This window comes from Plectrocnemia conspersa, unplaced genomic scaffold (assembly GCF_051122295.1).
Source record: "Plectrocnemia conspersa isolate PC_06_02 unplaced genomic scaffold, ASM5112229v1 ptg000002l, whole genome shotgun sequence".
NCBI lineage: Eukaryota > Metazoa > Arthropoda > Insecta > Trichoptera > Polycentropodidae > Plectrocnemia > Plectrocnemia conspersa.
Window position 1 is genome coordinate 3,551,871 of NW_028277166.1, and position 14,195 is coordinate 3,566,065.

A 14,195-nucleotide genomic window follows, 5' to 3' on the forward strand; every position below is an offset into this window, starting at 1 on the left:
GAGCAATTCATTTTTAAACTTATCTCACATACGAGACCATCTCAAATATCAAGAATATATTACTGAGTTAAAGCATAAGAGATCTAAATGCGATCGTTTTAAAGAGTTGAATCGCTTTTATTCATATCTGGAGAGGATAGGGGAACTGGAGCGAGCCACTTCAGTGAGCGACTTGAGACCGAGGCGCAGAGACGAAGAAATTATCGACTTTGAAAGGTGGAAGAGGGTGAGGGCTATGGAAAAAGCCGAAGACGAGCTAAACAGACTTTATAAGAAGATGAAAACGGAGCAGCAAGAAAAGGATTTGTTGTTCTTGCCACACGACGCTGAAAGTTTGAAGTGGTGTCAGAACAAAGACTGGAATTTGAGATCAAAGGAAAAGTCGGTGGAAGACCTGCGCGAGCACTTCAGCAAACTAGCTGACGGCGAAGCAGACAATGTGAGACACTTAAGGAGAAATTCCGATATTCAGAAAGATATGTATAAGCCGCTGTGGAGAGGAAACTCGGTCATGAACTTGGCGTCGAGTCTAACAAAACGAAACCAGTCGGAAGTTTCGGAAAAACTGGAACGGATAAGTGCTAAGATTAAAGTTGAACCGACATTGACAAACCTAAAAGAGAGGTTAGGCATTGGTAACAGACTTTGGAGCAGTTTATCCATGGAACAAGTAAGCGCTTTGAAGAGCCAATTGAATAATATTTACAGCAAAGAGTTGGAAGCGAAATTTAAGGAGAGCGCTAACGAAGACTTTATCATCACAGTTCCGAGCAAAGAAAAACCTAAAAATGGCTTACAAGTTCGATGCAATTCTTTCACAGTCGGCGATGTTGTAAATGGAATGGAATCTAATAAAAACATCAGAGCTGATTCTATTAGTTCTATTCAACACTCGTCTTTAGATAAAGACACTAAAGATTCATTAAACGCATACCAGAACTTATCAGAGAGAGAAAAGAAACAAATATCTATGACTATAAGTCAAGAAGTCTTGGAAAGAGTTAGACAACATAAAGAAAAATATTCACCTGTTGTATTGGCAAAAGAAACTAGGGGTGCTACAGCTACTGCTAGAATTCGCGGGATAAATAAATCTCAATCAGGTAGTTCTACACCAAGAACGCCTCAGACTTTCGATATATTTCAAAGCGATAAATCTAAGGATACATTTCCATTGATCTCTATAGACGAAGAGATTAAAAAATCATTAGAGGATAATAAAGCTTTAAATGAAAGAAAAACAAGTTTATCTCCTCTGCGGCAATCTTCCGCTAGTGAAACTGAAACGGGAAGTTCAGATGCTTCTAACAGGACCGTTATATTTCGAGATGTAAAAGATGCAGTTCAGAAGAAAGTCGATTTTTTTGAAAAGAGCCGTCAAGATACCAGCAGCGCTGGAGCTACCATACATCACGCTAGAGACGATTCATTAGAAGAAAAACAAGATCAAGGACAAGCAGAAGAAGCGCAAAAACCGCCTCGTCCCATACAAGAAAGTTCTAATAAATTAGGTCATTCGCAGTCGTTCTCGAGTCTCAAAGACTTGTTTGGAGAGACTCATCAGACTGTTTATTCGAGCATGTCACCTGTGCCGAAAAGCGAAAAAACGGAATCTAAAGAATCGAATTTAGTTTCGTCGACCATTTCTAGCTTGGAGAACGTTTGTAGAAGCAGAAGTTTATCGCCAGATCCAGAGAGGTACTGGAAAGCATATTTGAGCTTGGTTAAGGCAGGAGAAGTTCAAAAGTTAAAGATGAAGTTTGAGGATTCTGAAAATTACTCCAGTTTAGAAGAAAGTGCACCTAAGCTGCGCAGATATCAAAGCGACCCTGAGATTATTCGGACGATTTTACAGCATAATTGGGAGAAGAAGAATAGCGTTAATGTTAGAAGGCACGAGAGGGGAGAAGTGGATAGATTGACGCATAAATATGAGACTTCTTCTAGAGGTAGGAGTCGGTATAGACGGCATGGCGTAACATCTCCGATTTTAAAGTCTTCTTTGAGGGTCGAAGATAGAGAGATGCCTCATATCGATGTCATTTCGAAGATTGCTTCTTTGAAAGTGCAAGCGTCTCCTTCTGGTCCACAAGCTGAGTATCCAGCTGAATGTCCCATTGGCGAGGTAAATAGGATCAAGCAGAGGTTCGAGAAGGATAAAGAGGATACTTCCTTATTGGGGAAGATGTATACTTCAACGCCGGATATTCACGAGTTGAGGGATATTGCACCATACTTATCCGGACCGTGGGCGTCTCACAAGTATCCTAAGAGGCAAGACAACAATAGGTCGTTATCTACATCCGATTACATCAGCGAAGATAAGTATTCGCCGGTAAGGAAGGATAGGCCCAGACCGAAGTCTACGTCTCCCATCAGGGAAAAGACTCACAAGCCTTCCTCGATTTTGAAGCAGCAGAAGAAAGTCGACGTGTTTGCCAATCAAGAGTTCGATCCTGATAAACATAAGCCTAAGTATAGATATGAACCTCCTAGGGAAGAGCCTCCTGCTAGACCGGCGTTTCCTCAACAGCTTCCGGCGCAGAGCTCAAGACCAACGGTCACATTCAGAGGTTCTTAAATCATATAAAACGCACATTTATCTATGTACACACGTGTGCCTTGTGTTTTTATTCTTTATTTATGATTATTGTTTGTCATTTGTGTCACCAAATCATTGGATTCGTATTGATCGTAGACCCGGAACTGGCTCCTATTCCACCGCCCAAAGGGATACCCATCAGCAGAGACTATGGTCTAGGTAAAGTATCTTAAATTTATTTTTTTAAAACATAAAGAAGAGCACTAATAGATTTTGGGAATCACGTGATATTCGTAATGTGTTCGGTATGAAAGAAAATTGAATTTTCCCACTAACTCAATTATGAGCTCACCTTGAACGTAACGCGAATCCGTGAAATATGCTTTAACGTAATATTCAACGATATGCGTCAGTGATGATCAACCATTGTGAGTTGTAAGCAAAAATATATATAGAGTGATTCATGCAACGGTTCTTTATCATATTGCATTATCTTGGTAATTGTAAATCTTGTCATGTGAGAATATCTTCATTGTGATTAGATATACAACTCGGTAAAAATAATTTAATAATATTTTCCGCAATAAATTATAATACATAAAAGAAGAATAGTATTAATTATGCAAAAAACACAGCTGCCGAAACGTCTTAAAGTTTATGTATCATTAAATATGTTTAGTTAAAATGTATTCATAAATTTGACTACTAAATTTAGTAAACATCTTGTTTTAAAAAATTACAGATATCTATTAGGATAGATTATGCTTGAGTTAAATTTTGTTTATACCATACTACTACTACTTTTCGGAGTTTCTGTTTTAATGACAGCCTAATATGCTGGTAACTGTTTCCAAAATAACATTTCCAAACGCTAGTTAACGTTTTTTGGTTAAGCACATCAAAACAATTTTATAAATAATTTTATTAGTGAAAACGGATGGTATTTCACTTATTTTTTCATCATGAGCGCCTCTTTGCTCTTCTTTAAATTTATGACACAGTGTCAATAAATTTAAGTATCTCCTTTTGCGCAAAAGATACAGATCTCTAAACGCATCTCAAAATACACATTTTCACATCACGTGTATTGTCAATGGAGTAAAAAATAACAAATAAATTTATCGTACAATAAAGTTGTGCAAAACTTCTTGAAATAATTGACATAATAAAAACTGTACAATTTCGCAGCTAGAAAATTGTATATTAATAATGAAAAAAAAGCATTTGATAAAAATGGCACAGGTAACCCTACTTATACCATATTTGCGTTAACGCAGTCAGTTTGAAAGCTATCCACTTCATCCTTATTCATAATTGAGAAAGAGATGACAAGATTTAATTCCCGATTTTATTTTGAAGGGTTGCGAAGTCAGTCTCGCTGCTCCTCTAAAATGTATTTATGATCTGATTCTCAAAACATCACTATTTCCTGATCTATGGAAATGCACAAAAGTCATAAAATTCTATTCATAAAAGGGTGACAAATTATTTATAAATAATTATAGACCAGTCGCAGTGTTGTCAGCTCCTGCTAAATTATTTGAAATAATTATTCATAAATATCTCTAAGATCACTTTCGGCAAGTTTTGTTAGACTAACAGCACGGGTTTCGTCCTGCCCGTTCCACTGTTACTAACCTTCGTCGTTCACCAAAACGCTGACAACTTCTCTCGATGCGGGAATTCAAGTAGACGTCGTGTATACAGGTTTTGAGAAAGCCTTTGACAAAGTTTGTCATGGGTTATTATTAAAAAAATTGTCGAACCTCGGTTGCTTAGATAATTTAACTCGGTTATTCTCGAGTTATTTAAGCAATCGTAGACAGTTTGTAACCTATGGTGGCCGATTGTCAAAAGTATATTTAACCCCTTCGGGGGTTCCTCAAGGATCCAATCTGGGACCTCTGCTTTTTGTGTTATTTATTAATGACATAAATACAGCAATTAAAAATTCAAGTTTTCTTCTGTACGCAGATGATTTAAAATTATATAAATGCATTCGATCTGTTGTGGACTCCTTCTCTCTGCAAAGTGATTTAGACTCTCTGTGGAGATGGGCTTCCATTAACCGTCTGCCCTTTAGTGTCGGAAAGTGCCATACTGTGTCATTCTCTCGATCCCGTTCGCCATCAGCTTATTTCTACCATCTCGGTGGTAACATTTTGACTGGAGAAACTTCCACTAAAGATCTCGAAATCACTTTCGAGAGCAAATGGAGGTTCTCTCTACACATACACGACGTCTGTGATAAATCTTCCAAGATGCTCGGCTTTGTTATGAGGAATACCTTTCACTTTGACGATCCGTTAGTTATTCGCATCCTCTATGACACCTTAGTTCGTAGCATTCTTGAATCGGGATCTATAATTTGGAATCCCCGAATAGCCAAATATTCCCTTTTAGTGAAAAAAAATCAAAAAAGGTATTTAAGATACCTTTACAAAAGGACATTTGGTTATTATCCGTACTTATTTCCCAGCGCCTTTTTTGAAAGAGCGTTGGAATAAGATTCGCTGAGTTCTCGCAGAAAGCTGTATGTCGCTAAGCATTTTTTCAAATTACTAAAAGGTGCTATCGACAATCCAGCTATTCTCGAAGAATTCCAGTTTTGGGTTCCAGAACATTTTCGAGAATCACGATCGCGACCTCTTTTGATGACCGTTAGGGCTAGGACATCCGCACTTGCCAACTCGCCTATAGCTGTGGCCATCCGGTTCCTTAATACGCTGGCATTACATATTGACTTATTTAATGTTAGCTACGAGGATCTGATCTTGTATCATTTAATTTTGATATTTTATAATTTTTTGTTATGTTTAAGTATTGTTATATTTATGTATATATATACGTTTTTTATGTTTTATAAATTTAAAATTTGTTTTCGACCATCGTGGCGCATTGGGGTAACCTGTTAGGCCACAATGGTCTTAATTTCATCTAAAAAAAAAATAATAATGTCATAAGTGACTATCAAATAGTGTAGTACGATTTGCAATCAAGCTGATATTTTATTTATTATTAAACTTTATCATTGCATATTTCTTTCATAGTTACTTACATTGACACTTTCACTATAAAATAATTATTTTTTATATTATTCTTAATCATGATTCATGATCTTTACTACTGGTAGTATTGCACTACAAATTTTATACATTCTTAAGTAACTGCAGATGTTTTTTATGATAATCAACATACCTTTTGAGGATGTTTGAAATAGCAAAAAAACACTTGTGACCGTGACAAAATTATTTGAAACATACTGTATCGTGCGCATCGATACTAAAGGCGAATTTTCGCAAGTGTTTCAAAAAAATAAATGTCTCAGTTGTTCTGACGATGCATAGCACTAGACACGTAACGCTTGCAAAAAATATACTTAATAATCATATAATACAATCAATAAAATATTTCGAAACATTCCTTATCAATGATAAAGCTATGAATTATGTTTTAAGTCAGTGTCGAATCAAGACTGGGTGTGATAACAGTAACAGTGATGGCTTATAAATACAAAATAGACACCGACTTAAAAAACGATTCAGTTATTGAAAATGACATAAAAGTTATAGAAAACGGTGTTGTTAAATTGAGATTGAACAGTGGCAAAAAGAACGAGCATCTTAGGCGTTCGATGCCTGTTATTAATGGAAATTGGGATAAGAGACTCTCTGAACTTCCTATAATATACGGACCACAACCTTATAGTATGTATATATTAGTATTATTAAAAAATAATACACAAATCTCGTTTGAGAGCTTTCACAGGAAACTCGGCACATTTATGGAAGTTCATTAGCAATCTAGTTCTTAATTATTATTATGGAAAGAGTAGAAAGTTTTTTTAAGTGCGACTATCTCTCATCGTTTTTCAATAAATTCTATGATGACTTTTCGATGAGATTGCAGTTATTTATATTTTTTTGTGTCCATTAAATATGATGTGTTTGCATACGTAATGCGGTGTGGGAATTTGATGGTTCTCAAGATTTAATCAAAATATATGATTATTGCATTGGATACAATCATTTTTTATTTTATGAATATAAAAGTAGTAAATCAAGTTAACGTTTTACACTTGAATAATCAAATTTTATAAATTAGTTTTTTTTTTATAATTTGATTTTTAAAATAGTGTAATTTGCATTTTCTCTCATAGATAACAATATGCCATTCATGTTATCATTATAAAATCAACACAGAATATTTTTATTATAAAAGTTATTTATTACCAATTTTCTGATTTTTTACCGTTAATATTTTTTGCACCGTAGTGAAATTACTTAATTCAATGTTTCACATTGTTCATCTAATAAATTAATAACTAAATATGACTTAGCTTTAGCAACTATCAAGTTACAATGATAAAAACTTCTGCAAGTCAAATTATTAGGCTTTCAAATATAACTTATCGATGATTTACGAACCTAACATTACATTAATAATTTTATATATACTCGAACCGTTGATGGCTATGAAATTCAGTAGCAATAAAATTAGCAACTTTGCTGAAAATAAAGCCTGATACAAAATGAAACGTAATTATCGATGTAGCGAAATTGACAATCTGTAACAAACAGACATATGGAAGAGTTCTATATAAATATACATATGATACGTAGTAATAAAATATGCGTTGTTATGGAATTTGATATAAAAAAATAGTAAAAAATACGCCATTGATAAATCGCAGAGCATATTATACCAGTCACGATTTTTTACTAAGCAGTCTCGTGGTTTTGTTGGTAAACAGTCTCGTGGTCAGTTTTACGAGTAGTAGTCGTAGTAGTAGTAGAAAAAGTTGCTTTGCCGCCTTTTCCACTACGCGAGATCAGTATCGTACGAACCTTCGCAGGCGACGGGTGTTTCGAAAGTTTCTTTTACAAAAATCGCTTGTTAAAAAAAATAATTTCGCTCGCTCGTCGCAAATCAAAGTTTAATTTAAATGCAGGTGTTGAAACAGATAAAGAAGTTCGCCATGTTGGGTGCGTTGCTTTTTCGAAACTTCTAATCTTATCTATAAATTGTGTGTAGTGTGTTTTATTTTATAATTTTGCAATAATGTAAATGTGTTTTTTACAAGTTACTGTCAAACGCAATTATGGGCTTCATTATAATAATTATTATTTTCTTGGTCGTATACGAATTGGGCTCTGAGTGCTTTTGGAGTCATTTGTATTCTTCGCTTTGAGTCGACTTCAAAGGTTCTTCGATTCGAGATATTTGAATTTTAAATTTGCGTTAGGAGAACGTAGTAGTTCTCCGTTAGGAGATGTACGTGACAAATGTTGATATATGCATTTGTATTGGAACACTTTTTATAAAAACATATTTGTAAAGTGTGGCAATTAAAAGTGGCTTAACTAATCGTCTTTTATGTGTGATGGTGATTTTGATGAATAGTCAGTAATTAACTTTTGATTTAACAAATATTTTCATAGTACATATTTGATTAATTTCAAGCATAGTTTTTAACGAATGATAATTTTACTATCGTTAAGATATATATTATAATATAAAAAATAGATTGCAAATTTCTAAGCAATTAATAGGAATTTCGAGGTTTTAACGAAAAAAAACTACTAAAAAATAAATTTGGATTTATATTTTTTTTATGAATATCTGTGAAAAAATTGTAGAGTTAAATTTTATAAAAGTACAAATATTTTTCTATTTAAGGACATTTAAAATTATCTAAATATTATAATATATTATAAATTTAATCAATATACATATGTATTCAATTTAAGCTAAAAGTCTATAATTCTTGTCTAAAATGAACCTAATGTTAATATTTTAATTTTATTTTACGAATGAAAAGAGTATGTGTGAAAGTTATTCAACAAAATTTAAACAAGTCCATATTTTTTTTTAATATTTTCGCTATAAAAAGTGTCTTTTTTAAATTTAAATTTGATAACGTTAGTGCGTTTAAAAGTAGCCTAATGATAATATTTAAAAAAAATTAAAATAATATACATCAAAATTATTAAATTCGATTAAAACATAATTTTTTCAGTATTTTTGTTTTAAAAATACAATATTTTTAGACCTAGGATGTTTAATATAATATTATTTAAAATAGCCTGGTGTATATATTGTACTATAAATCAACGGTATTTATCGTAATTATTTGTTTTAATTAGAGCATTCTTTTTTTAGTATTATTTTTAAAAGATTAGTGAGGTGTTCTTTTCTTATATATAAAATTATTTTTTATTTTAACGGTTTAAGTTTAGGGCGTTAAAACCAGCCTTGTGTTAATATTTTAAAACAAAAATAAATCAAAACAGATACATATTAAGTATATTTGATTCAATTTAATCGTAAAATCATTATATTTATGTATTATTATACATATATAAAAATTTTGAGGTTTTCACAAAAAATTACTAAAAAATAATAGTCGATTTAAATTGAGTTTTATACTTTTTTTAATAAAAATCTGTGAAAAAGTTGTGAAGCTTAATTTTGAAAAAGTACTAATATATTTGTATTTAATGCCATTTTAAAGTAGCCCTATCTAAATATTTTAATATTAATTAAATCAATATATATGTATATATATCAATGTGATTTAATTAAATTTCAGTAAAAAGTCCATAATTATTGATATAAAAATCTAAAATAAGCCTAATGTTAATATTTATATATGAAAGTTATTTAATAAAATTTAAGCTAATCTATATTTTTATTTTAATATTTTCATTTTAAAAAATGTTATTTTTTAATTTAAAATTACAATATATTTTCAATAAATAACATTAGGGCGTTTAAAAGTAGCCTAATGTGAATATTTTAAAGTAAATAAAACTTCAAGATTATTAAATTTGATTACTGCATAATTTTTTCAGTATTTTTGTTTTAAGAGTGAGGTGTCCTTAACCCTTTGAGTAATGAGTTAATACACATTTGTTAATTGGCTAGTATACACCTGGTGAGTTAATTCTACGTATTTTTCAATAATAGTTTTTGTTGTTAATTATTTATTATTATTTATATTGCATTTATAGTAAATTCTAGGAAAAAAACAGTGTTTCTTAACGTTAATTGCTTTGATTGCTTTTACACTTTTTTTGTATTAGTTATTTTAATTTTTTCTAATATTAAATTTACTTCATTTATTTTATATTAATTCAGAGGCTCTACGTACTCTCTAATTTATAAAAAAAATATTATATGAATATAATATTTTTTATTTATTATTTCTTCAGTTATATGTGTAAATATATAACTAACTGGGGTACTTCAAAACAGTGAAATATCGACCGCCGTACATGTACGGCGATACCGCTATTTATGATTTGTTTTAATAAATGTATATACTTAAATGTACAATATAGTATAAATGTATATACTATATTGTACATTTATTAACTAAATATTTAGTTACATTTAACAACAAGCTAATATTTATAGGATATATATATATATATATATATATATATATATATATATATATATATATATATATATATATATATATATATATAAAAATTGAAGAGGAATAAATTTTTATTTTTTATTTTTTATAGTAATCATTTTTATATTATATTAATAAGCCTAGCGTTTAATAGTGTGAAGTTCATAAACAAATTATTATGTTTATTTAACTTATTGAATGATAAAATTCACACTTGGATTTAATCCAATTCTATTACATTTATAGCAGTAAGTAAAAATATGTTACTGTACAATATTTAGGGACTTTGTATAAAAATCTGGGAAAATTTGAGGAGTTACATTAAAAAAAATTTAAATATATTCTGGTACAAATCAAAACAGTACATTTCTAATGATACAAGAAGTATCATTAGAAATATTTATATATTTCTAATGAGAGGTACGAATTCAAGTATATCTAAAAATCATATTATTTCTCAATTATAATTTTTAAGTCAAAAGCACTCAAAAGACCTCCCACATTACTCTAGAACCATAATGACTCCACCTCGATTCCTATCCACATCTAAAAATGCGACACCCGTTTCTCCAGCGGCGCCCTATGTAACGGCCCTGTCTCTTGTACCATAATTATCTACACATCTAACGGATAGAAACCGACCATTTAACGGGCTAGAATGGTTATGATATTCTGGTCGCACTTAATTGCCCGGGGTATCATCACCGCGCTATAGGAATGCCACTTTCTTCTTCTTCTCGCAATAGTCGATGATATTTTTGTTCGCCACTTTTTGCCAGATTCTTTCGCGTTGCTTTCCCAGCAGCGGTCTCGGTCAAGCGTTTGGAGAGTGAAAGCAGCCCAGCGAGCGACAGGTAGCTAGCCAAGATCTTGGGCCTGATGGTAATGATAGTTGACCCACTGTGTGCTACGACGTGAAAACGGTGCCTCTAATGGCACTCGGTAATTGCACGTGCGCACCTGTAATTCCACGGTTACTTTGACCAAGATTGATAAGATTAATTTTTAAAGAGAGTCGTCCAAAAAACATTATTATGGTGCTTTGAAACTGGATTAATTTTTCTTATAAAGGTCCATTGAAATTGATATTTTTGCTATTTTTATATAGGTTGTCTACATATAACACTTGATTGACAGAATTTTTCGACACCTGTTGCTTTCTCTATGGCTTTAGAAGCCACGAACGTTGCTGATTTAGATATATTTACTAGATATCTTTTTATTAAATATAGCAAGGATTAAAATTGTCATAAACTATTTTTTTATGTCAAGTAACTTCCATTCTAATAATTGCTAATCTCAGCAGATGTGAATCAACAACACGTTTTTTATTTTCAATTCTTAATTCTAGGTCAATGAAGTATTATACATAGTTTTTTCTCAAAAAACATTTGATAAAGTTTCTTATGAACTTCTTCTTCAAATGTTAATCAACTTTAGTTGATCGAACGCTTTTGTTAATTGTATGTGAGCTATGGTCTCATCGCTTGCTCTGTGTATCGCAGGGTTTCAACTTGTATCCAATTTAACTGTATTGTTTTTAAACAGTAAAATTGTCTGAGCCATAAATATCAAAGTCAAAGTAATACCCGCCGCATCCAAATATTTTATGAATATTTCTCTCTTCTTTCCATTTTTATTAGACAATTAATTTACTTAAAAATAAAAGTAAGAACAATACAATTCAAAGCCTAAAAAATAAAACCTTGTATAGTTTGTCAAGGTAATCAATGCTATTCTGGATAAATCTACTACGAAATTAGATTAACGCTCGATTGATTTATTTTTGGTCATTTTCGTCATGGTGTCGATAGTTTTACCTTGAAACTTGTTAAGCAACCTCTAACAAGTCAAAGTATTTACAATCAAAACAATTTAGTTTACTTAAGTTGTTATTGACGTTTATAGCATTTACAAAAATAAACCACATTTAGAAGTACATACAATTGTATTTGGTTGGTTGAGAAATATGCGTTCTATAACCTTCAACTTCAAAAACATTTTTCACAGGTGGAATTTAACATTATTATTATAAATAAATATGATTAAAATGTTTGCTAATTAATAACAAGTTAACTTTTTTTCTCTTGTGTGAAATTTGGAGAATTTGATTGAATCTTTAAATGTACTTTTGGCAGCAGCTTTATTGTTAAAATTCCAGGTCACGCATTGTCGTACAAGAGAATTAGACCTTTGCATTAGATCGATTTTTAAACACAAATTTTACAATGATGTATATATAAGTGTCAGCATAATTTTATTTTGGTGTAAATTCGGTTTCGCGAAGTTCTTTGCTGCTTAATTTTTGTCCAATAATTGCGCAGACCGCTTTCTGTTGTCGTAAAATGTAATGTTCTTATTCAATTCTACGATAGAATAACTATTAAGATCGTCAAAAACCGTTCAATACATTTTTTTATGTAAAACCATGAATTATTGTGTATGTTTTGATTCATCTAAAGTAGGACGCCTTTGACCTTCTTTATCTTCAAGGCTTTCGTCTTCAGCAAATTTTGCAACAACTTAATTTACTATCAGTTTCTACTACTTCACCACTTGTTTTGAACCCATGCAAAAAAATTTAATATATAATTTATTTTTTTTGAATAAAATTATATATATAATACTAATCAAATTTTATGATGTCAAAACATAAACCTGTCATGATTTTTGTGTTAGGAGTGATTATTTTTGTTTATGTTACTTTTAAATGAATTTTTCTGTGGATACATCCGTAGGCTGTAGGCATCTCTGAAACAGGTTCATCAGAAGCGGTCGTTTCTGGCATTTTTGATTCTCTGAAATTGGGTCAGGCTCCTCTTGGTTGAAGTTCATACGAACTTAGTTGATCCAAGCTCTTGAAGTTCTAATGATCTTATAATATTTTTGATTCATGGCGGATACTTTGACTTAATCTGCAAAAAAGATTTTCTCACGGTGGTGTCCCATTTTTATAAAGAATCACATTTTTATCTTAAACGTTTTAAGCCCATTATGTATATCACACGCCGAAACTAGCTTTGATTTAATAGCATATTATTTGGAAACTTTTTTGTATGCTTTCTTATATGTTTTTAGACCTGCCGCTTTAATCCCTTTATTGGGTTGGATCAATTGTTGAATCAAATGATGATTGATTCTAAAAAAAAAAAATTATTTTAATTTTTTGCAAAATTGTGGCAAATATAAAAACATAAAATATCATAACTTCGTCGGATAAAACCTATAAAAATATAAAAAAAAATAGTTTTTTGCCTTAAAACAAGTTTTATATTAAATTGAACGGGCTTACAGGCTTTTATGAGACTTGCAATTTTCTTAAGACTATTAATTAATTTATTGTGAAGATTAAGACTTTAATTTTTGCTATTAAATAGAACTCTTAAAAATCATTATATTTGTTAAAAAAAATATAGCATAAAAATAGTTTTTTTGCTTCAAAATAAGTCGAACCGGCCCTCCATACGAGCTTTTATAACTTGCAATTTTCATATGGCTGATACTTTGTTTTAATGACTAAGAATTGAATATAAAATTTTTAGCACCCCTATAATATTTGATGAAAAATAAAATATGTCACTTTTATTCAAAAATTATGATAATATTAAAAACTTAAATATCCATAACTCAGTTAGATATAATCTTACAAAAAAGTTTTTCTTATAAAAATGTTCATAAGCTAAATCTGCATCGAAATAAAATATAAAAAAAAAACAGTTTTTTGCTTAAAAACAAGCTTTAGATTTAATTGATCGGACCCTCGTACAAGCTTTTTTGAGATTTTTTATGGCTGGTAATTCCTTTGCTTTGAAGAACAAGACTTTATTTTCGTTATAGAACATAATTCCTAATAACCCTTATATTATTCGCTAAAAAAATAAAATATGTGCATAAAAATAGTTTTTTGCTTCAAAACAAGTTTAGTATGTCGATCAGCCCTCCATGTAAACTTTTATAAGACTTGCAATTTTCTTACGGCCGATAATTCCTTTTGAATTGAATTTTTGTTATAACATAGAATTCTTAAGCACCCCTATAATATTTGCTAAAAAAATGACACTTTTTTGCAAAATGGTGGCAAATTTAAAAATTGTAAACATTCATAACTTCGTTGGATAAAATCCTACAAAAAAGTTCGCTTAATAAAAAATGTTTAGAACCTAAACCTGTATCAAAATAAAATAGTTATCTTTAAAATTATATCACTTTGAATATGATTAAATACTAGTT

General features: G+C 30.8%; 1 protein-coding gene across 43 annotated transcripts in view; it reads left to right on the plus strand.

Annotated features, from left to right (window-relative positions):
* CAP (Cbl-associated protein) overlaps positions 1-14,195 on the plus strand; it is a 146,881-nt gene that overhangs the window by 123,856 nt on the left and 8,830 nt on the right. For 28 of the 43 annotated variants that reach the window (XM_088205329.1, XM_088205331.1, XM_088205330.1 and 25 more), the window contains one exon: positions 2,699-2,761. The exons of the other annotated variants lie outside the window; for them this stretch is intronic. In XM_088205329.1, the coding sequence (XP_088061455.1) occupies positions 2,699-2,761 (63 nt within the window). The remainder of the gene's footprint in view (positions 1-2,698; positions 2,762-14,195) is intronic. 43 annotated transcript variants of the gene reach the window in all.